We start from the raw sequence: 22,897 nt of genomic DNA, 5'->3' as shown, positions 1-22,897 counted from the left end.
GAAAACCATAAAAATATATCGATACATATATCCATGGATACTATATATACAGTGGCAGGAAAAAGGGTTGCACCAGCGCTAGTAATAGACTAAACTATATGCGGTTGACCGCCTATATTTCAACTGACCGCCTAGGCGGTCAGCACCGGTCCATACTACACGCCCGCCCGGGTTATTATTATTATGTACAAATATGCCGCAAACGCCGCGGAAACACGTCGAATTAGACGCCTACACACACACGCAAATATGCACTTTGAAGCATACAGGCTTGACATACAAGCAGCTACAACTTCATTTTCCAAATATACCGTTTGATACGCTCAAATCGACGGTTCAACGTGCGAAAAATCGTGTTAAAAATGAGACCTCGCCGCGATCGGGTCGACCAAAGAACATTACCGATATGGATAAAGCAGTACTATTTGCTGAGATTGATCGCAATCCACGTCTCAAAATAGTCGATTTGCTTGCTAAGCTTGAGGCTGAATGCTGTGCTAAGACCTTAATGAACTGTCTTCGTGAGTGTAGCATGCGTAAATGGCGTGTGCTGAAACGACCCGAATTGACTGGATCGCATGCCACACAGAGACTCGCCTAGGCTCTACGCGTCCGAAACTACACTCCTGAGCAGTGGAGAAGGATCTTCTGGTCTGATCAATCAATAATTGAGCGAGAGAGGGGTGCGTGTCCTGAATGGACCTTTACACGACCAAGATACCAGATTGAAAAGCAAGATATTCAGACCTACCCTTATAAAGGGATTAAAAAGATGTTTTGGGCTGCATTTTCTGGTATGAGGCGTCGTTTTGGGTTAATACCTTTATCGAGGGACCCTGATGCAGCACGTACTGGGATTACTCAATGGGTTATTCTTAAGCTTTATCAACAAATGTTACCAACTTTAATGGATGGAGTTGAGGGTGCGATTTTTATGCAAGATAACGCACCAACATATACCGCTTATGTTGTACGTGACTGGCTTGCTGAGCAGAGCTTTGAGCTTATGATTTGGCATCCTAAATCACCTGATTTAAATCCTATTGAGAACCTATGGGCGATATTAAAAGCAAAGCTTTATGATGAGCATAAAGAGCTTTATCATATGCCAGATAATGAGGCTATACGGGATCAGATGATTATTTGGGCCCAAGAGGCTTGGTCTAGTATCGATCTATCAATTCTTGATAATTTGGCCGTGACCATGCCTCACCGCGTCGAGCAAATTATCAAGTATGAGGGCTGGTACACTAGCTATTGAATTTATTGTATTCATTCGGCAGAAATACCGGCAGAAAAACCGGCAGAATATTCGTATGCCAAGCCGCTATTTTAGCGCTGGTGCAAACTGTTTTCCAGTGACTGTATACAGCCCTATACCTATCTATCGCAGCCCCGGCGATGGTTTAGTATGAAAATTTCAAGTTGAACGTGTCAAGGAAGACAAAGGAAACACTATATTGAGGATCATGCAGATCTATTGCCGTATTGTCTACGGGATTCGGCATCAAGTCCGGCCACACATAGAGGGGGATTCCTGTAGGGTCCGACTTACACTCCTCAAGGGTTAGTCGCTGTATCTAAGTGAACCACCCCCTCGTGCTCTCCCCTTAGTATATCTCGCCTAGCCCACAGGTGTCACCCTAATCTGACAAGTTCATTACAGAACGCACCACTGGCACTTCACAAGATTCTTCAAACATTTGAAACCGACTCGGAAAGCTACTCAAGTGCTATTAGGAGATATGGAACCTTTGAAGAGTAAATCTCTTGCGTCTACCGAACCCATGTCGGCCGCTTATATATGCCAAATACCATATTTAGTGTCAAATACTATATGAATACGGTAGGACTATGGTATTAGTATTTATTTGGGTATTTTATCAACTACGATATTCGGTGAAATACGGTATTCGATGCATTTTTACCTTGGAGTAAACTTTTAACACGTCAAGTGACAATAAACCACATCAGACTCTTATAGATATTAATGGGAGAGAAAAGATTGAATAGATTAAATGTCAGGGTGCGGACGGGCGAGGTTATAATAGGAAGAGATCAACAAGATCAGGTCGTATCCGGAAGGGTTCTATTTGATCAGACAGCAGGCAGCGAGCAGACTAGCATAAGCTATTATACAAGACGTAGCTCAAGGAGCTACAAACAGGATCAGGAACAGATGTGTAGATAAACAAAATGAAGATCACGTGCCCGTGATCTTCTGTCGGATAGAGGCCTTACTGCCTGAGATTACGTAAACCTACACTGTATTTTTACCCCTTAGATTTAGCAGAATTGAACACACATACACACATCTGTACAATTGGACCCCATTGGGTGCCACATGCTGCTGAATAAGCCTTTATTCTGACATCTTCCTTATCAGTCTTGGCAGGTCCTCACGGACCCTATCGGGTCACACCGTGACACTAAATAGCCTAGGGGTAAACACAACAATAAACAAATCTCCAAGTCCACTGGTTCAATTCCTGAGTAAAGCATTTAAATGTAAAGATACAGTCGTTCTCGAAATCGGCTTGACCGATATACACTCAATCACTCTTTCCTGGCCCCACTGCCAAAACCTTAGCGCAGATAATTAATTTGGCCAGCTGTAGGAAGTTAAGGCCTACTGTAAAATGACGTTTGTATAGTATTGTAAAGCGCTAGTAAATTTACGCGATGTGTAAAGGAATTGGTTAGAAGCCCATGGAGGTCGACACAGGGGATCTCCGCAAAACAGTCCGGATGTGACTCCAGTTCCCTTCTCAGCCCGTATATCTGCTCTTTGGCAGCCGCTGCCTCGTAAGGGCTGTATCTTCGGCTGATGAGAAATAATCTCTCTCGAAATCGGCTTAACCAGTACGCAGTGAGGAACTATTTACGAGCCCCGCCGCCAAGACTAGCGCAGATCATATAATGAGCGGGGCCCCTTAACCTCAGTTAATTATAAAGTATAACGTGGTAGATATATATTAGACAACGAAAAGTAAGTCCATCAAATTCCACGGAATTCTATAGTACGGCAATTTAGTAGCGCTGTCACTCATTAGGCTGAGACGAGAAACTATAGCTCTTTTGGCTGTCTACTCATCAACCTTGTGCTTATAATGTACAAAAGCATCGCGGATCCTGGGAAAGGACTATGACTGGTTGGGCTGTAGCGACTCAGGCAGCCACATACCGTGGGGGCCAGCGGCTGTCAAGCAACAATTAAAGGAAGCACATACCCCACTTGTGATTTTTCTGAGTCCCGCAAATGTCATCCTTCGCAATCCTTCATAGCACCGTACGTTTCCTCAACTTCATCCGGCGACATCATCTAGTGATGTAAGTCTAAGAGTCGCATTTAGGCATTTTATCTAAGACTTATGACTTTTCCTAGTGTGTTGACCGCCTAATACACGCGTACTAAATCACCGTAAATCACTCACTATGAGCGGTGCCGAGGCCTCCTTTGTCGTTGGTCTTATTTCGGGCACAATCTCAATCATTGAGGCAATCAAAACGGTATATGATGCTGCCAAAGACGCACAAGGTCAGCCAGAGACATTCCGTCAGGTAGCTGCACGACTGCCACTAGTGATCAAAATCCTCCAAAGCGCTAGATGGACGGCACAGGCGCTCGACGAGATTGCACAGGAGGCATTAGAACCCACCCTAGAGTCATGCAAAGCGAAGGCTGAGGCCCTCCAGAAAATATTCAAGAAGGTTGTTCGGAAGGATGACGACAAGTGGTACGATCGATACAAGAAGGCCACAGTGGCTACCTTAGGAAAACAGGGTAGGGTGGAAGGATTAATAGAGGGAATATTAAAGGACATAAATGTGCTTACATGCGAGTGCTGATGGGAACTGCCACCGATGCCGACGTGAAGGAGATCAAAGAGGCAATGAAACAGATGAAAGATATGCCTTCCTCTCTCCACGACGAGACAGCGGATGTGGCGACAATATTGGGGCCACTGGTGGGTCAATCCTGAACTTCCACAAAGGCAAAGGGGATCAGTATCACAATGAGATTACTGGGGACGCGTATTTTGGTGGTAAGAACTTGAAATAGTATGATATGGGTTCAAGTCTAGATTTGACATATATAAACTAGCAAAATCCCCCAACTCGACCTTCAACTTGATTAGTATGTTTATAACTTGAAAGAGTTCTGAAATCCACTGCTAAATATATGTGCGGTGACTTACTGATTCTCTTTTCGTGGGTAGATTATTCTGATACGCAGCCTGTTGTCGAGATATGTAAAATGATTGAGCAACGCTGGTCTAACACTGAGGATCGACGTTGTCTAGCCACTCTTCAGGCTAACGATCCTAACTTCGATCCTAGACTTGACAAAGACCGAATCGAGGATGAGAAGGGTGGCCTTTTCAGAGACGCATACTGCTGGGTGCTTGAAAATGTCCATTTTAAGAAGTGGGTGGATGCAAGATACGGCCAGCTTCTCTGTATCAAGGGTGATTCCGGCAAGAGAAAGACAATGTTACTCTGCGGGATCATTAATGAACTGCCTAAGATTGCCAGGCACGACACCAATATCTCGTTCTTTTTCTGTCGAGCTACAGACAGCCGCATCAATAGTGCGACAGCGGTCCTGCGGGGGCTCATATATATGCTTGTGCAGCAACAACCCTCACTCATTGACTATATCCGCGACGGTCCGTTCGAGGGCGACAATGCATGGTTTGCATTACGCAAAGCCTTTATCAATATTCTCAAGGACCCGCACTTACGCAGCACCTATCTGATCATCGATGCACTTGACGAGTGTACTACAGACTTGAACCGACTGCTTCAACTTCTTCGCGAGCAGTCGTCTGCTTATCAGCACATCAAATAGGTTGTCACTAGCCGCAACTGGCCCAGCATTGAGAAAGGCCTCAATGGCACAGCGGAAGTCCGTCTTGAGTTGAACGAGGACACTCTGTCAGCTGCTGTTGAATTATTCATCCAGTACAAGGTAAATGATTTAGCAAAGAGGAACAGGTATAGTCCTAAAATACGATAGTGTCCAGGATCACCTGGTTTCAAATGCAGATAGGACCTTCCTCTGGGTAGCTTTGGTTTGTCAAGAACTCACAGACGTCTCTAAGATAAACGTTCGGAAGAAGTTGAAAGACTTCCCACGTGGCCTTGATAAGCTTTATAAGCGGATGTGGAACCGTATCACTGAATCGGATGGTGCCGAACTGTGCAAATCTCTTCTCGGCGTTACTATAATTGTTTTCCGCCCTCTCACAATGGACGAATGGCGTGTGGTATGGACCTACCTGAGAATGTCGAAAATAATGATGACCTGGCAGATATTCTATGGGAATGTGGCTCTATCCTGACGCTCCAAGAGCGCAAGATCTCCTTGGTTCATCAGTCCGCCAAAGACTTTCTCCTTCGAGAAGCAGTCCATGAGATACTTCCTAACGGAGAAGAACAAGTACACTATTCCATCTTCTCGAAATCGTTGCATGCCATTACCAGGACACTATATCGTGACATCTATGGCCTAGTTGCACCCGAATATCCGGCTGATATGGTCAAACAACCAGACTCTGATCCTCTAGTCGCAATACGGTATGCCTGTGTCTGGTGGGTAGATCACTTAAAGCAATACGCCTCTAGCGAAAAAAACAAAAGACGACCTTCAGGATAGTGGCTCAGTGGGTTTATTCTTGCGCCAGGACTACCTTCATTGGCTTGAGGCTCTTAGCCTATCAAGAAGCGTATCCGATGGAGTAGCTTCTATGGTGAAGCTCGAGGGTTTGCTGAAGGTCTGTTTCCCTAAGTGCGATCATGGAAACATGTTGACCTAATTATATTAGACAACGACGGAGGACGCACAGTTGATTAAAAGAGTCAGAGATGCATGTCGGTTTATCCTATACCACAAAACAGCTATTGAGGAGCAGCCACTTCAAGTAAACGCTTCCGGGCTAGTATTTAGCCCGACAGGCATCATGACGAGGATGCAATTTGAATCACAAAAGCCAGATTGGATAAATAGTCAACCAACCATGGAGGAAGATTGGAGTGCATGCTTGCAGACCCTCGAGGGCCATGGCGCCTCAGTCAACTCGGTCGTCTTCTCGCATGACTCAAAGCTCCTCGCCTCTGCCTCAGGCGATAAGACTGTTAAGGTATGGGATGCCAACAGCGGGCAGTGCCTACAGACCCTTAATGGCCATAGCGCCTGGGTCAACTCGGTCATCTTCTCACATGACTCAAAGCTCCTTGCCTCTGCCTCAGGTGATTGCACTATCAAGGTGTGGGATGCCAGTAGCGGGCAGTGCCTGCAGACCCTTGAGGGCCATAGCGCCTGGATCTACTCGGTCGTCTTCTCACATAACTCGAAGCTGCTCGCCTCTACCTCATATGATAAGACTGTCAAGGTGTGGGATGCCAGCAGCGGGCAGTGTCTGCAGACCCTTCAGGTCAACAATACCATCAATCTAAAATCATTTGACATCACCAACTCATACCTTGAAACTCGTATTGGCATGCTTTGTTTATCTTTACTTTCAGAGGAAGGACCAAGCAACACTGACCCCGACATGCCGCGATTTAAAGAATATAGTATGAGTTCAGATGGTACATGCATCACTTGGAACTCGCATAATCTGCTACGGTTGCCTCCAGAGTGCCGGCCACGAACCTTTGGTGCGTCACGATCGTTAATATGTCTCGGTTGTGCTTCAGGACGGGTGCTATCATTTACTTTTGATTCTCCTAAGCTATCAGATTTCCTTAAAGAGCACTGAATTCTATTAACAACAAATACCTTACACAATTTTACTCTTCACATTATTTTATTTCTTTGGACAAAAAAAGGCCCTATTAAATGATTTATGGGGAATTACATTGCCACTTAATGACATCATATCTGTAACCAATCCCCACGCGATTCTATAATATTCTATAACATGCCATTATTGCCTCTACGCATGACCGCACACAATCATATCTGCTTCCATAGTAGTCTTTTACCTATTTTGTAATGTTATATCAGAATATACAATATCATACAGGCAGCATTTTACAGCGGTCCTTAATTTCCCACGACCCGCCAAATTAATGATCTGCGCTCAGGTCTTGGCAGTGGGGCCAGAAAAGAGTGTTCGAGTGTTTATCGGTCAAGCCGATTTCGAAAATAACTGTATAGAGTAAACATATAGATAAACACGTAAAGTAAAAAAAAATAAAAAATTCAAGAGGCGTAGAATAAATAAGTAGAATAGGACAGAAGTAGCACCAGGTAAATAATTCTTTTAATATAGAAATCAAGTTCAAATACCCTTCAAATACCCTTCAAATACCCTTCAAATACCGCATTTCCCCAAATACCGTTAAACTACCGTCGTGGTCAGGGTATTTGGAGGGTATTTGAACCATATAGATTGCCGGCATGGACTCCTTGGCCGACGGGGAAAGTCACTGGTGATACACCAGCGTCAGGACGCGGAGCAGCCCCTGTCGCTGGTAACAAATTTCCTCGTCCAGGATGGATTCAACAGTGTTGGTGAAATTCCGGGGCCAGAGAACCCTGGCAGGATGGTATTCAGAAAAGGAAAACATTTTATCATCGTGCAGCGCGTTAGGCGCGTTGAACAGCATCTACGAGAGACCTGGGGCAATGGGGGACAACACAAATTGTATTTTGGCCAGAATGGCGAATTTTATCCACGGATACAGACAAAGTACTGGGATGAGCCTGATCCCTCTGAGTTTGTGAAGGAAATACTTGACAGGATGTGAAAGGCACGTTAACAGGAGTCAATTGAGATTAGAAATTGGCATATAGTCATGTGGCTAACTATATGATAGTAGGATTATTACTACGTCGTGATACAGACATTATGGGTGAGAAAATGGAAGGGTTTCCCAGAGGCCATTCGGCTTTATTATTAGATGATAAGCAAAGTCATGACCAGATCATAATTCGGCACGATTCGAAGAAATAAGGCACTGGACGGCAAAATCATGACACCTCTGAATTGGTCTAGCAAATCGGTAGGCAAACTTCAAGGTAGATGTGCTGGAAAGGGACGCTTGAAATGTGGACGTTTTACATGTTACTCTTGATTTTTTGGGACTTTATTTAAAACATTTTGTACGGTGCTTTGCAAAAGATGAATTACTACCAGAGTATACAAGATTTAGACCTTTGACATTATAAGTACCTGGATTGTCATATGTGCATAAAAGGATTCATATTTGTATTGGACTACTAGTAGGGGTAGTGGTCTGAACCGGGAAGTGTGCCTGCCTATAGATACTATGTAGCACACACTACTGTGACACACCTCAGTGGACTTCCTTCCTTCCGAGTCCTTCAAGTTCCTCATACCATCGCCGCACATAGCTTGTTCCCCCTCCCACAGTTTTTCCTTTTTTTGCTATGTATTCTAAGCGGCTTCTTGCTGCAGCATTTGCCGTTAAAAGCTGCTTTGCAGCTGTATCGAAGGCTCGCGATGATACTCGGTGCACCGAGACGACAGTAGCCATTCTGTGAGTCACCATTTGTGATTATAGACTCTATATTGGTGCTAACGGCCAACCCTTCAGTGGCGGTGGTATGGCCGGAGTTGCTGCAGCAGTACGTATCTTCCGCTTCTCTTGCCATTATCGGCGCGGTACTCACAAAAGCGTATAGCAAGCACTCTCGAACTCATCGGTGCATGATTTTGTAATCATTGAGTACCAAGACAAGCTTGGAGGGCGCGTTCATCATACAAATTTTGGTCAAGATGAGAATGGCGATCCTTATACCGTGGAGCTGGGCGCTAACTGGGTATGTTTCACTCTCACAACGGAAGAACAAGGGCTGATATGTTGCGTAATAGGTGCAAGGACTGGGATCGCCCGAGGGACCAGGTAAGACAGACCTTTCCGGTAGTTTTCGCTTACAGAACTCGACTAATATCATACCCAGAGAATCCCATTTGGACATTCGTAAAGAAATGGGGCCTGAATAACACCTATTCTAATTACAGCTCAATTCGCACATACAATGAGACCGGCTATACCGACTACTCCTCACTCTTCGACAAGTACAAAACCAAGTATGACACCACCTCAGATCTGGCTGGAACTATCCTCAAGGCGAACTATCAGGATATGACAGTCCGCTCTGGCTTTTCATTAGCCGGATGGAAGCCCAAGCGAGATGATATGACTGCCCAAGCTGTCGAGTGGTGGGAATGGGGTAAGTCATCATGTGTAAAATTCCTTGCTGATCTAGACCAACATTTTATAGACTGGGAAGATGCCTCCTCCCCCGAACAGAGCTCGCTGGTTTTCGGTGTTGCCGGCAACAATTTGACATTCAATCAATTCAGCGATGAAAACAACTACGTCTGGGACCAGCGCGGCTATAGCCGAATCATCACCGGAGAAGCCTCTATATTCCTGAAGAAAGATGACCCTCGAGTACACTTGAACTCCCGCATTACGAAGATCAGTCATGCCGACGACGGCGTCACCGTTTATAAGGATGATGGTAGTTGCATATCAGCAGCATATGCCGTCTGTACATTTTCCCTGGGCGTTCTCCAAAGTGAAACGATCAACTTTACGCCAGATCTGCCAGACTGGAAGAAAACCTCAATTGAGAAATTCCACATGGGTACCTACACCAAAATCTTCCTGCAATTTAACGAAACCTTCTGGCCCAAGGACACCCAGTTCTTCCTCTACGCATCTCCAACAACCCGCGGTTACTATCCCGTTTGGCAATCACTGTCCACGCCCGGCTTCATCCCGGGGTCCAACATCATTTTCGTAACCGTCGTAGGCGAGCAAGCGTACCGCGCAGAGAGGCAAACAGACGAACAGACCAAAGAAGAAGTCATGAAGGTCCTACGGGAGATGTATCCAAACATCGACATTCCTGAGCCCACAGCTTTCATGTACCCGCGATGGAGCACTACACCTTGGGCATACGGCAGTTATTCAAACTGGCCCGCAGCGACAACCCTAGAGATGCATGAGAATTTCCGCGCGAATGTCAACCGCCTCTGGTTCGCGGGTGAAGCTACCAGCGCACAATACTTTGGTTTCCTGCACGGAGCTTGGTTCGAGGGCCGGAACGCCGGAGAGCAGATTGCGGCTCTGTTGAATGACGAGTGTGCCAATATCACTAGCACGAGCGAAGCTTGCGGTAATCTCCGCCATTATGAGAAGTTGTATGGATCCTCGCCATTGGCGGATTATAGTGTCTTTGACGGATGGCCTGTTAGTAGTTTTTACTCCAGCAGTTAGATTGCTATGGAGACTTCCGTGAAGATTGTGGATCTGTATAAGATTAGCCGCTCAAAGCATCCGTGCTAGCTAGGCGCTCGGGTTAGCTCGGTTAAGCGGTTGAATCATCATCCGAGTGAAATGTACGAAGTATCAATAGGATAAATCCATTAAATTTGACAATCTCATTGAGTTGTATGAGATAAGATATGAAAAATGAATAAAGAAGGTAAGGTTGAAGGGTGATAGCACAAAAGAAATGGGTAACCGTCCCACTGTAATGATCCAGCACGCAACTCCAACCCAATGAAAATCCAGACCCAAACTCCGTAGTATGTATCAAAAGACTGTTTCATTCACTTCGACCAGCGCGGCGATTGAAAAAAAAAAATCTCGTATATGAGGAGTATGGCGCTCATGCTCGTTGGTGATATGCATCGAGCGCTTGTTGCATATCCTCTAGGCTCTCCTTGCTCCCATAGGCATCCATAAGCTGACGATTCAACGCTAGTCGCTTTTCTTCATCGCGGAGCATTTGTTCGCGTCGCGCGGTCGCTTTATTGTAATAATTATATCCTGCAAATCCTATCCAGGAGCAGTTAGTACCACACTTCTTACCCACGGGAGAACTCGGATGAGTGATCTTTATGGAGCATGCGTACCGAGACCTATTGCTGCGACGAGAGGAAGATACCTAGGACCATAGAGTTAGTGTTTTCCCTTCATAGACGAATTAAGGGGCTAATTCTTACCAACGACCGTACCTCGGCTTGAAGCTCGGGCCGCTCGGGTGGTTTCTGTATGACTTGTTCGTGCCTGGGAAGGCGTACTGGGACATGATGGAGATAGAAGGAGATATGGATTATATTGATTGTATTTGAAGGTGGAAGTTTAGAAGTTTAAAGGGTTCAGGGGGGGTTGGAATCAGTAATGTGGCGCGTGTGAAAGAGTCGGACTAGCGGAATTGAAAGATCGCCGGGTATGGAATGCGGGAGATGTGAGAATGCGGGGATTGCATGACGTGGAGAACCAATTTACGTAGATTACGACGCTAAAATGAAATCATACCATGACTTTTTTTGATATATGGACCATGGGTCAATCATACAATGTTGCATGATTGGGATCTTCATAAAATCTGATCAAGATTTTCTTCCTTAGTCGGGAATATCAGGGAGTATAATCGCATGTTGCGAGTTAAAACTCATGTTCATCCCCACGGTGCACAGTCCCCCGAGGTCACAGATACGATACGCCAAACCAACATGCGATCCTTGCCTCTTCAATTTAATCGTCAATTCGCCACAGTGGACTTTCTCTGTATAGCTCCAAAAAAAGGAAAGGAATCACATTACTCATCCATAACATCATGCTGCAATTATAATAACGGTATCTTTAATCCATCACACTACTGTCCAAGGTTCTTGGGCGCAGCGGCAGCCGGTCCCTCCGGAGTCACATATGCCTGTAGCCTAGCGTCAGCACTAATTCAAATCTCACTTCTCTGAACATCAACACATACCTTGCTCAGACCACCGTCAACGACAAAGTCGGTACCGTTAACGAAGCTGCTCTCATCACTAGCCAAGAACAGCACAGCTTGAGCCTGCTCAATAGCCTCGCCGAATCGACCACTGGGGAAGTGTACCTCGCGACGGAATCGCTTAGCCTGGTCATCACCCAACCAGTCCTGAAGAAGAGGAGTGCTACAGAGAAAGAACCCAGTCAGCAAAAATGGTCCATCGCAGTCCACGCATAGCAGATATGGAAATACATACTTGAGAGGACCAGGGCAGAGGGAGTTGAATCGGAATCCCTCACGAGCATGAACAACAGCCAGCTCACGAGTAAGAGCCAAGACAGCACCCTTGCTAGCAGTGTAAGCCAACTGAGGTGTAGCAGCACCCATAAGTGCCACAAAGCTAGCTGTGTTGATAATGCTACCCGAGGTCTTCTTATTCCGACGCAAGCTCTGCACAGCATGCTTGCAGCCAAACCAAACACCCTTAACATTAATGCTTTGTGTCAGATCCCAGATCTTCTCGGGTGTATCGACCGCGTCGGCATCGTCTGCGTGCATGATGCCTGCATTGTTGAACATCACATCCACACCGCCCCAGCTATCCTGGGACTCGACCAAAGCCTGGACGTCGGCTTCCTTGGATACATCGCAGCGGATAGTCTCAATACGGAGTGCGTTGGGCACAACCTTCTTGACCTTGGCGAGGGCCTTAGCCAGTGCGGGCTCGGAAATATCAGCCATGAGGACGTTGGCACCCTCGCGGGCAAAGAGGATGGTGGTTTCGAGACCGATGCCACTGCATACATTATTAACAACAAAGTCTTGGATGCAAGTGTAGGTTGTAGTCCCTTACCCTGCGGCACCGGTGATAATAGCGTTCTTTCCTTGGAGACGGCCCATTGTGAATGATATGGAGTAGGAACTGTGTAACAGGTGGGTGTTAACGGGTGGTCAGGGAAGAGGACAGAACTGGACTGTTTTCAAAGGAATTGGCGGTATTGCTGTCCTTATATTCTTGCGGAATTTGCACAGACACACTCACTTTATCAGATAGTTGAATGAATCAAGCTCACTTACAGACCGATCGAGCTGTATACGCGGGGCATGGAATGCTAAAAGGCGGTGTCGGCGGACCGAGACCGCGGTGCGCGCTATCTTATCTCAGAGCGCCGTGATAAACAACTTGAACTTGAAGTTCCAATATCATTGTGCTTTCAAGTTCTTCAAGAATATCACATTCTCTCAGTGTCAATTGGCAATTGTGGGATTGATTGGAGATCCATTTATAAGAATCTTCCAACTATCCCGGATACGCAATCCTCCATATATTGGTGATGATCTGCTACGCATATCTCACTCGAGCAATTACACTGGTTCCGAATGTGACCTGCTCTAGGATTTCATGGGGTTTATTTGGTTCCCTACTTCTCATCCATGTGAGATTTTTCATGAATGTTTTAATATTTGAACTCGAGTGTTCCTGAATGCCAGTGGGTCCTTTGAGTTCCGAGTCTATAACCGATCTCGTCTTCTGTGTGCGTATATACCGGCGATATATGGAATTATTTGAGGGATAACGATAATTTACATTATTATGAACAGTTTCAGCTCTTCAGTGTTCTATATGCCAATATCCATTGGATATCGGTGTTGTATATGCTATTTGAGGATTAAGCATACTACGTAATAATCGAACTGTCCATAACCCCACTAAGTGGAGCCCATTCGTCTACTAAGCTCCACCGATCCTCCGAGTCACTGATATAGGTATAGATTCAATTTTTTGGGAAACTGAAGATCTTCAGGGCTCAGGTTCTATGGGTTCACAGACAGTATAAGCACTTACGAGTACTTCTTTGGCAAAGTAGAAAGACAACTAGCACTTGAGAGATAGAATCTAGAAAAGAACTTGAAATCACCCGTAACATTATTCAGTGTTACAATTAAATTGCTACTCTCTGAGAAACTACTCGAATTGCAAACTCGACTGAATTACTACAGTCTGAAAATGCGACTGGTCGTCTGGCAAATAGCCACTTCTGCTACTAGTAGGAATGATCGCAACCCTTGAGTCCATTGAGTACCAAGACTGCGTGCTCCATACACAAACATCTACTAAACAACCCCGTTAAAAAGCTTAAGATGAAATTCCAATGTCATACTGCACATTTGGAGCGATGAAAAGAATGGTCACCAGCGCTAAGCATTTCCTCGCGATTGGGCCTACTATGGCAGCCCCACGGACTATACTTCATATACGACATGCAGCCGGGGTATGTTCTCCGAGAGCGTCGTCCAATTGTTTAACTCAGTTGTGTCGGTCGTTACGATACTTCAATCACTTTACAAAAATCTAAGTCAGGAAACATGGGATTTTCCTTTTGATAAAAGGAATATTATATAGTAAGTGAGTGTTAACAGCAGTCGGATGGCACCTGACTATCAGGACCCCTGCAAGTACCTAACATTGAGCAGGTAGACGTAGCTCTCACCCCACCCCACGTAGCTTCTTCTTTCTCCCACGTCAACACTGGCAATCTTTCCACAGACTTCCTTTCCCCAATGAGCAAATTATATAATTTCGGTTCCGAAAAAAAGATCACGATTCATCGTCTTATATTGACTGAAATACCCAAACTTCCACTGTTCGGTCGGATACTTTGACATACTCTGGCCTCCTTCATCAACCCTGCGCTCTTACATCCAGGCTTCAATACCAAACGTTTCCATCAAAGAGAGACCTGGCAGTTCCAAACGGGCTCGTTTTATCGTCATGGAGAGAGATACCTCTCTAGAACAAAGGTCAGCAGTTGGGGCGACACCGACAGCATCCGGCCCCCGCACTCGTGAAGGGAACTCGGATCTGTGGTACAAAGTCTACACACCAGAGTTCGACAAAGTGGCCTACGATCCCCTGGATCCTCCAAAGCGATACCACACAGGAATTTTCGTTGAACGAGACACGGGTTCTCTCCAAGGAGAGCAATTTCACGTCACCGGCGACATCATCGCCAGGAACGGGATGCGGTTCGAAGTGAAAGAAAATTACGTTCCTGCAGCATCCAAGTACTTTCACAGGACTACACATATCGGATGGATTCATAAAGATGATTATCCAAAAATAAGGGTATCTTAGAAGCCTTGCCCCGACCGACCAAACAACAGGGACTTGACTTTTGGAGCAAGGATCCAGCTAAGCGGAATAAACTCACTTGGACGAAACAGAATGGGGACCTTTACGGACCAGGCGAAGAACGACGACCTATCATGAAGTGCAATGAATGGACACATGAGCTTGCGATTCCGAAGTTGCGAAGTGAAGGAGTCTTGCATAGCTCAATTTGACATATCGAGTTATCCACAGGGTGCGGATGATGAGGCCCATGCAGCGTGGAGAGGGAAAGAATTAGGAGAGCCCTCTTTACAACCCCCTTCTACCTGCAACCATTGGCAGTGGTATTATTAGTACTAGTATCAGACTTAAACCAGATCATGATTCCAACTTGAACTTGAAGGCTTCCCCAGCTTACATAGTCTGATATACATTCCAGAAACTCATAGAGGACAAAAAGAAATTATAAACAGATTTGTATCAGTTCTGAATCTCATCTTTTGTTTTGTTTCATTACTGTCGTTATAATACATCAATATCCTAATTCCGTATCAATCAGTTGCATCATGGCTACTTCAGCAGGCAATACTTCAAGGAAATCCTGGACTCGCCATGACCAGTCCTCATCCCACTGAAGAACAAACCGGTCGGAGGCACAAAAGAATTCCCAAAATTCAGGAAGCCAGCCTGAATTCTCCCAATCAACCAGTACAATATCAAACGATCGTCCACCTTGATCATTGCGACCATTCTCAGCAACAATAATATTCTTTTGCTGAACATCCCCATGTGTCAACGTAGGCCGGTGACCCTTCAGAACACGCCCGAAGTATTTTTCATAAAAGCGTGCCTTGTAGTCTGGATGGTTATTGCGGTCAACCAAAGCTCTATAATTGCCAACAAGGCCTGCAACAAGAGCAGGTTCACCAGAGAAAGGCCCCAAAAACTTCTTATCACCATGTTGGCTATAGAAGAGATAATGGGGTATGCCACCTCCATCCAACCCTCCAAAAAAGCCAGGCCAAGGACACTCAGCTTTGCGCAGAGTGTCGAATATTCGTTCGAGTTTTGTAATAATGTCGTCTTTCTCAGAGGGTTCCAGTGATGGCCAGACATCATTTAGCTGAACTCCAGGGGCGCGTTGTATGATCAGAAAAAGTTGTTTAGAGTCATCTGGATAGTACATCGCGTATAGACGCGGAGCGGGAACTTCTGGGACGTATCGTTCAAGATAAACCAAAGCTTGGCCTTCTCTGATGTCGACGCAAGTTCCGAATTTCACAACAATTTCATCGTTTAAGGCCACAATCTTTGAGGCCTGTGTTTCCCATAACACATTGGTGCAGGCGCGTATTTCATCTGTTGTTGGTAGAGTAGGTAGCGGTTGTGATGGGTTTTGAAAGGGGACATCTACTGGTTTCCACATTGTGAAAAGTAGGAATTGGGAGAATATATGGAGATGTTGATTATTAGATGAAAAGAAGGAAGATGAGGTGTAGGAGATTGCGAATTATCGATAACGACTGTGGTGAGTCTGGTGACTCAAGTAGATGTAGGCTGTAGCCCACCGCGTATCTTCCCCTCATCCACATTCACACCGCCCGCGCTTCCTTTCCGTAGCAAGAAATTCGATCGCCCTAATACACTTATTTTAACCCTCCAGAACTGAACACTCTATTTCAGAACTGTCATAGTTTTCAGCCTTTTCTTCCACAACTGGTTAGGGTTGTCGCTTACTGGCTACTTACATCTGATGTGGTCCCCAGTTGGCAATTGCCCTTATGCTGGGGTACTTTGCCTGAAACACCCGAAATTTATATCATTTTCGAACACTCTCAGGTTTCAACTCCCCAGTCTGACATGAAGTAAATAAAGTATCAATTGGCTGCATCATAAAAGAGTGAATGTACATGCAACGGTATAAATGACAGTAGCCCATCTCGTTTGCGTCACGAGATCAAAATGTACAATCTATCAAACTATAAAGTCCTTCAATCAATGGTAAAGACCCATCGAGACAGTCCGGTACTCAATAGAGTTCCAGGTGGCTGGTCAGCTGCCAGGTTGACAAAAGCCCGAGAGACCCAGCCGGGGCAACCACTTAGATGTACTCCCAAGCAACATTGCTAGAAGAGACATTCACACCAACAGCCAAAGCATCAAAGCCAAGACAGTCACCAAGGTTACCTGTGGGAACAGTAGCATTCTGCTGAGCAGCGAACACCTGCCAAGTAGGAGCGGCGGCAGCGGCGGCACGGCGGGCCGCAGCAGAGCGAGTAGAGTTAGAAGCAGGGACAGGGCAAGCCATGAATCCCGAGGCGCCTTGACCAGAGTAAGTCCAAGAACCCAGGGGGTTGCTCGAGCTGCCTGGGACGTATGTGAAGGGACCGGAAGAAGAACCGGCAGGAATGTAACCGGAGTGAGGAGTAGTGAAGCTCAGTGCACCGGATGGGTCAACGTAGATGGCCTGACCACCGGGGACAGCCACATCCTAAAGCTATATGTTAGTTTTAAATTTTGAAAGGTGGATGCAGTCGGATTCCAAGCTTACCAAAGCACCCTGGCCGTAGATAATGGTGCTGTTGGTGCGGCTGAAGCAGCCGGGGACAACCTCGCTGGGGCAGTATGTGGAGGTTTGGCCACCGAGATAGAAGTGAGAGCCGGAGGCAGTCAGAGGAAGGAAGTGAATAGGCGAGCCAGAGCGAGCGGCAGTGATGCCAAAGGCACCGTTGACATCCTTAGTCTTGGTGGTGCTAACGTGCGAGCCTGGGAGGGCTGCGACGAGAGGAACGAGGGACAGAAGAGCAGAAACCTTCATTTTGACAGAATGGTAAGTTATAGCGAATGTAGGAGTGATGAATAGTATAGTATTGATAGTGTATGCAAATGGAGGATCATGGGGAGAGCAAGCAGGTCTTATATGCTAGTAGGAAGTGGAACATCTCCACTGATAGAATATTTCCCATGTGCCGTCCAGGGTTTCTTGATCGGCACAGGACGTGCTTGGCTGCGACCTTACCATCAAATATTGGAAGAGAAACAAAATTATATCATAGTCGGTCGGGTTAAGCTTAGCACACAGTATCTCGGAGGCGAGCTCCACTCTGCAGTCAGTGGCACATACATAAACTCCATCGGGATGCCCCTGATAGGAATAATTTCGGGCTAGCAGCGATGAGAGCCAATGATAATTGCTTCGTCGTTGCCTATTCAGAATAATTATGGTTCCAATTCAGGGTCTTCAGGAACCGGAGAAGCCTATTGGGAGGATTAGTGTCTGAAACATGATGCAGAATCTCCACCACGAAATGGAAGTGATCGACAGCCACAACCAAGGGTTTGAAGAGGCTTGAGCAAGATTACACTGATAACGTCTGGTTTTTTGGGCTGATGAGATGCGTTCAATATTGCTCAATTGAGAAACGCTGTTCTCTACCTCATAGTAGCTATGAGGGCTTGCCGAGGCAGCAAAAAGTAACCCCAATTGTGCGGTTATCTTGTCGGCGATCGCCTACTCGCGGTCCAAGTGAATACCCTGACAGGTGGGTCGTTTCAGAGAAATCAAGTTAAGAGAAGACAATATGAGGGATCGACGACAGTCTTGAAAGGTCTGCGGGGCAGCAGCACAGCAGGTACGGAGTAGTAAAAAATCAATCAGTTCTATTCTTGGGTACCATGGCTCAAGGCAACTGTCGGAAGCAATGTTGAATTTAGCCGTGGACGGAGAGTCTCCATGGGATCCACCATGTCTCAGTCAAGTCGGGGTTGACACCAGATTCGGCACCAAGGAGAATGCTTCCAATCGTCCTCGGAAAGAATTAATATCCTATGAATTCGCCATGCATGTTATGGTGACTGTCATAGTGACGGATACGAGTGAAGAGTGGAACATTTGATGATCCTTGGAGCACTTTTGCCGTTCAAGTGGGAATGAATAGTAAACAAGAATCAATCTGTGACATGAAAACGAGGTGATCATCCAGGGACTCCGCTACGGTGGAGTGGAAAGGAGTCAATGCTCGCACCGCCACAATACCTGCCAGACAACGATCCAAGTTGATGAAGACACCCAAATGAGGCGCAGTCGAAAGATGGTGGTCAGTTTTCGACTATTATTATGAGCGCATCGACCCACACCTAAACTGGTCAATGCAGAAATAGCTCTCTGCCAACTACTGGTACAGTAGAAAGAAGCATGCACGTAGTAGGAGAAGACTATCCCTTCCTAGATTGCCTCCAGCGCTAGAAAGACATAGTGTGAAACAACCGAAGCAAAAATTCTATCCTATTACAATTACCAATATTCCGGACTCATAAACACAGCCAGTAGAAATAATACAAGGTAGCGCTAATATTCACAAGCAAGAACGCAAGAACACAAGCACCTAGAATTCAACCATCAAAGGGAGATCCCTCGAGCTACTTCCCGCCCAGATACGGAACGTATTGTCCGTGGGAAGCACCCAGTTCTGAGCCCGAACACTCCAGTAGCTCAGATCCTTTCGAGTCAAAGTCATATTAACTATCCTCGTCTCGCCAGGATCAAGAGATACTTTTTCAAAGTTGCGTAGAACCCGATTGGGAAACTCAATTGACTCGACGCCCCTGCCTAGTCCTCGACTTTCGACGACATCAGTGGGGAAGGAGACGTATATCTGAATAACCTGTTTTCCAGATCTGGTGCCTGTGTTCTTGATCTCCACAGAAAGCTCTAGCATGGGCTCGTAAAGGTATGGGTTTCCTCCGGGTCCGCCGCCTGCAGCAGATGGGGACTGTTTCCTGTCATATCCATCTGGATAGGGGTAAGAACCGGGTTCGGTACCATCTTCAGAGGCGAGATATGGATAGATGTATTTGCGAAGGATCTTGAAATCAGAGGGGAAGAGAGACGATGAAGGGCTCTCAGGTCTGTCCGTATATTTTGGCGGGTCGATCACGTTTTCAGGTCGCTTTTTAGGTAGCCGTGACTTTTCTTGCAGGGGCTGGACGTCTATCGAAACAAACTCAAAGGTCGTATATGACAGTCCAAAGCCGAATTCAAAGTGCGGCGTGATATTGTACTTGTCAAAATATCTGTAGTCGACATAGAGACCCTGGTGAAGATTCACCTGTGGCACGAGGTCGTCGGATTGGTACACTATCTGTGCTCCAGGTCCGTAGTCTTCTAGTGAACGTCCAATAGTGTATGGTAGACGTCCGCTAGCATCGACATCGCCGAAGAGAACGTCCAGAAGGGCGTTGCCACTCTCCTGACCCGGAAGATTGCCATACAAGACAGCGTGTACGCTTGGAAGATCAATCCAAGAGTCAAGAATGACAGGACCAATTGAATGCACGACGACCACAGTTTTGCCGCAGTACTGAGCCACTCCTTCAATCAAGGCAGAGCCATTCCGTTGCAAATAAAGATCATTGCGATCTCCGTCGATGCCGTCATTCTTAATGAAGCCTTCGCCGCCATCAGCATTGGCAAAAACAATGCATAGATCCCGATCCAGTAAGTCCTGCACTGCGACATTATTGGTCAAATGGCCACGTATATCTACTGAGTCGGACGGCCAAGCAGACTGAAGGGCTTCCCACGGGCTGACTAGATATGGAAAATCAACCGCACCACTCCCCCAGCCAGAAGCTAAGGTTCCTTGGTTACAGCCGCGATCAGCACAGATATTGGGTCCTTGACCGGGCCCAGCATCTTCACCGTAAACACCAACACGGTACTTTCCAGTGGACCCTGAGACGGTGCGCGACAGTGGCAGAGTATTCTCGGTGTTCTTTAGAAGTATAGTACCCTCGGCCGCTACTTTGCGAGCGATGTTGCCATGTGATTGAGGATCCTTACCCTGGGCATCGACATAGTAGTTCACAATCTCATTGGTTTCATCGTCCGGGCTCCCAGGGTGAAGACTCCCATTCCTATCGTGGGTCCAAGAGGAGAAGTTGGGGCCAACTTTACCCTGTGTTGGCTCTTCATCCCATGTGTCCTGTCGGAAGTGGTAGTAGGCCGCGATGATACGAGTAACCATATCATTCAGTCGCTCCATAGGAACCGAGCTATTCAGTGCGGCCCGTGTTAAATGAGGACCCCAAAGTGCATCGCCGTCTGTCCAGCGCAACCCATCTCCTGGCATGCTCATGTCGAGACCACTCAACGCACTTTGCACACCAGAGCGCTGGGCAAGCCAGTCAGACTGTACAAATCCTTGGAAGCCAAGTTCATCCTTCAGAATCCCATTGAGTAACTTGCTGTTCTCGCAGGAATAGCTGTTGTTCACCATTTGGTAAGCACACATGACACTCGCTACATCTGCTCGAACGCTCTCGGCGAATGGCCAAACGAAGACCTCGTGTAATGCACGATCATCAATGTTGGATGACGATGCTGTTGGAATACCCCATTCGAAGGATTGGCGAAAATGTTCTTGTTCATTTAAAACAAAGTGCTTGGCAGTTGCCATCACACCATTTCTCTGAATTCCTCGGATTGTCTCTGACGCTGCTACAGCTTGCAGAACGGGGTCCGACCCAAACGACTCCCAATTGCGACCACCAGCAGGCATCATTCCCAATGCACCCATGGAAGGTCCAAGTATCACATTCACCCCCTTAAGACGAGCTTCCCGACCGAGCGCAATTCCCCGTGCCCGCATTAACTCACGATTCCATGTCGCGCCAGTTGTGATGCCAGCTGGAAAAGCGGTGATATTATCGGCATATCGAAGACCTAGCGGACCATCTTGTAGGCAGAGTGATGGGAAGCCTACGGACGAAGCGGGACCTGGTATTCATTGTCAGAGGATTTTCTCAAGCCAAAGAAGAGGAAAATATAATTTACCAGTATTTCCAACGCACAAGCCCATCATCCAACCGGTTCCCGTAGTGACATTCACCTTCTCTGTGATACTCATCCGCTGGACGATATCGGATGCCTTTTCATAGCTCTCTTGCCATGCTGCATCCGTACCTCCCAGGGGAGTCGGGTACCAAGGTACAGAGGACTATTAGTCAAGTTAGCTCCATAATGGCCCCATCATGGAATGAGGAACCACTTACGAATTCTGCTAATGACTCAGAGCTGCCCATCGTCCATCGCAAGCCCTTAGCAGCTAACCACATTAAGCCTACTCCTCCTGCCAGGAAGAGAAATATTTGCCACCACGGTCGTCGGTGTACCACGGCCTGGATTTTGGATCTGAGGTTGCGATTTTGTCCACCATCGGTATAGGGGTCCTTATGCGCCGGGTATCCATAGTCGTCGCTATCGACATCACTGAGGACATGCGTTGATTCTGCATCTTCGAGATCGACATTGAATGACTCGGCCAACAACCTCCTCTCCTTTTGGTCTTTGTGAAGCAGCTGCTCAATGCGCATGCCGACATCGTGGGGATCGTCATTGTCCATGGGAAGTGAACTAACATCGCTCAATGGAAGAGCCTCGGATTCGGTTCTTCGCGGAAATCGACGGGGTCTCGAGCGATCCTTAGGCTGTAAAGGTAGGAGTTTCAAGTTGGCGTCGTCTTCGTCGTCACTCTGCAGGGGCGTGTCTGTATCATCGTTCCGTGGTTCCGGGGGGATCGCATGGTGTAAAGGTTCAAGTTCCTCATCGGATCCAGCTGTAGACTGCTCATCGGAATGGTTGTCCTTCAAGGACTTATATCCTGAACGCGCCATGTTTTTAGGAGCGGAGCTGTGGGGTCACCGGGGTCGTGCTAGCTATCGCGGTGGAATTCTTGGCGGTGGGGAAAGAATTGGCCTATGAGTGATATGCAGAATACATTGGATATAAAACACCCAATGAATAGGATGATTTTAAATGATTGAATTGTAATGCTCTTGCACGAATTGAGAGCTTTATATGCTGGATCTTGAATCGGGGCTCGGGGTCACCTGACTGCCGGTGGGATCAACACGTCGATTTACAAATTACGCCATTATGCGTACACGATCTAAATAACCTACCAGGTGGAGGATAATGTTCTGATTTTGCATTTTATCTTATTCCTTATCAACAGGCCACC

At 46.6% G+C, this 22,897-nt stretch overlaps 10 protein-coding genes across 10 annotated transcripts; 5 read left to right on the top strand and 5 right to left on the bottom strand.

The window, feature by feature from the left end:
* Positions 1 to 193: 193 nt before the first annotated feature.
* Positions 194 to 601, top strand: N7483_002241 (uncharacterized protein; the record flags this gene model as incomplete). Its single annotated transcript, XM_057085678.1, has 1 exon — positions 194 to 601. One exon carries the CDS (start codon positions 194 to 196, stop codon positions 599 to 601), a length of 408 nt encoding a protein of 135 aa, XP_056951827.1.
* A 171-nt stretch (positions 602 to 772) lies between these two features.
* On the top strand, positions 773 to 1,261 carry N7483_002240 (uncharacterized protein; the record flags this gene model as incomplete). Its single annotated transcript, XM_057085677.1, has 1 exon — positions 773 to 1,261. One exon carries the CDS (start codon positions 773 to 775, stop codon positions 1,259 to 1,261), a length of 489 nt encoding a protein of 162 aa, XP_056951826.1.
* A 2,174-nt stretch (positions 1,262 to 3,435) lies between these two features.
* N7483_002239 (uncharacterized protein) lies at positions 3,436 to 3,983 on the top strand (the record flags this gene model as incomplete). The annotated part of the gene is made up of 2 exons (XM_057085676.1): positions 3,436 to 3,784; positions 3,844 to 3,983. The coding sequence occupies 2 exons, from the start codon at positions 3,436 to 3,438 to the stop codon at positions 3,981 to 3,983; spliced, it is 489 nt and encodes a 162-aa protein (XP_056951825.1).
* A 4,418-nt stretch (positions 3,984 to 8,401) lies between these two features.
* N7483_002238 (uncharacterized protein) lies at positions 8,402 to 10,263 on the top strand (the record flags this gene model as incomplete). The annotated part of the gene is made up of 6 exons (XM_057085675.1): positions 8,402 to 8,511; positions 8,569 to 8,599; positions 8,657 to 8,794; positions 8,847 to 8,877; positions 8,936 to 9,208; positions 9,260 to 10,263. 6 exons carry the CDS (start codon positions 8,402 to 8,404, stop codon positions 10,261 to 10,263), a joined length of 1,587 nt encoding a protein of 528 aa, XP_056951824.1.
* A 394-nt stretch (positions 10,264 to 10,657) lies between these two features.
* On the bottom strand, positions 10,658 to 11,080 carry N7483_002237 (uncharacterized protein; the record flags this gene model as incomplete). The annotated part of the gene is made up of 3 exons (XM_057085674.1): positions 10,658 to 10,827; positions 10,905 to 10,936; positions 11,007 to 11,080. 3 exons carry the CDS (start codon positions 11,078 to 11,080, stop codon positions 10,658 to 10,660), a joined length of 276 nt encoding a protein of 91 aa, XP_056951823.1.
* A 570-nt stretch (positions 11,081 to 11,650) lies between these two features.
* On the bottom strand, positions 11,651 to 12,664 carry N7483_002236 (putative short-chain dehydrogenase/reductase family protein; the record flags this gene model as incomplete). The annotated part of the gene is made up of 4 exons (XM_057085673.1): positions 11,651 to 11,707; positions 11,765 to 11,948; positions 12,021 to 12,560; positions 12,618 to 12,664. The coding sequence occupies 4 exons, from the start codon at positions 12,662 to 12,664 to the stop codon at positions 11,651 to 11,653; spliced, it is 828 nt and encodes a 275-aa protein (XP_056951822.1).
* A 1,873-nt stretch (positions 12,665 to 14,537) lies between these two features.
* Positions 14,538 to 15,109, top strand: N7483_002235 (uncharacterized protein; the record flags this gene model as incomplete). Its single annotated transcript, XM_057085672.1, has 2 exons — positions 14,538 to 14,891; positions 14,930 to 15,109. The coding sequence occupies 2 exons, from the start codon at positions 14,538 to 14,540 to the stop codon at positions 15,107 to 15,109; spliced, it is 534 nt and encodes a 177-aa protein (XP_056951821.1).
* A 299-nt stretch (positions 15,110 to 15,408) lies between these two features.
* On the bottom strand, positions 15,409 to 16,302 carry N7483_002234 (phosphotransferase enzyme family protein; the record flags this gene model as incomplete). The annotated part of the gene is made up of 1 exon (XM_057085671.1): positions 15,409 to 16,302. The coding sequence occupies one exon, from the start codon at positions 16,300 to 16,302 to the stop codon at positions 15,409 to 15,411; it is 894 nt and encodes a 297-aa protein (XP_056951820.1).
* Positions 16,303 to 16,977: 675 nt separating this feature from the next.
* N7483_002233 (putative IgE-binding protein) lies at positions 16,978 to 17,694 on the bottom strand (the record flags this gene model as incomplete). Its single annotated transcript, XM_057085670.1, has 2 exons — positions 16,978 to 17,367; positions 17,428 to 17,694. The coding sequence occupies 2 exons, from the start codon at positions 17,692 to 17,694 to the stop codon at positions 16,978 to 16,980; spliced, it is 657 nt and encodes a 218-aa protein (XP_056951819.1).
* A 1,567-nt stretch (positions 17,695 to 19,261) lies between these two features.
* N7483_002232 (beta-glucosidase) lies at positions 19,262 to 22,550 on the bottom strand (the record flags this gene model as incomplete). The annotated part of the gene is made up of 3 exons (XM_057085669.1): positions 19,262 to 21,654; positions 21,712 to 21,874; positions 21,930 to 22,550. 3 exons carry the CDS (start codon positions 22,548 to 22,550, stop codon positions 19,262 to 19,264), a joined length of 3,177 nt encoding a protein of 1,058 aa, XP_056951818.1.
* Positions 22,551 to 22,897: the final 347 nt, after the last annotated feature.

This window comes from Penicillium malachiteum (assembly GCF_028827825.1).
Source record: "Penicillium malachiteum strain IBT 17515 chromosome Unknown utg000001l:1.0-8184562.0:1.0-8186909.0, whole genome shotgun sequence".
NCBI classification, from domain to species: Eukaryota; Fungi; Ascomycota; class Eurotiomycetes; order Eurotiales; family Aspergillaceae; genus Penicillium; species Penicillium malachiteum.
This window is presented reverse-complemented; position numbering and strand designations above follow the sequence as displayed.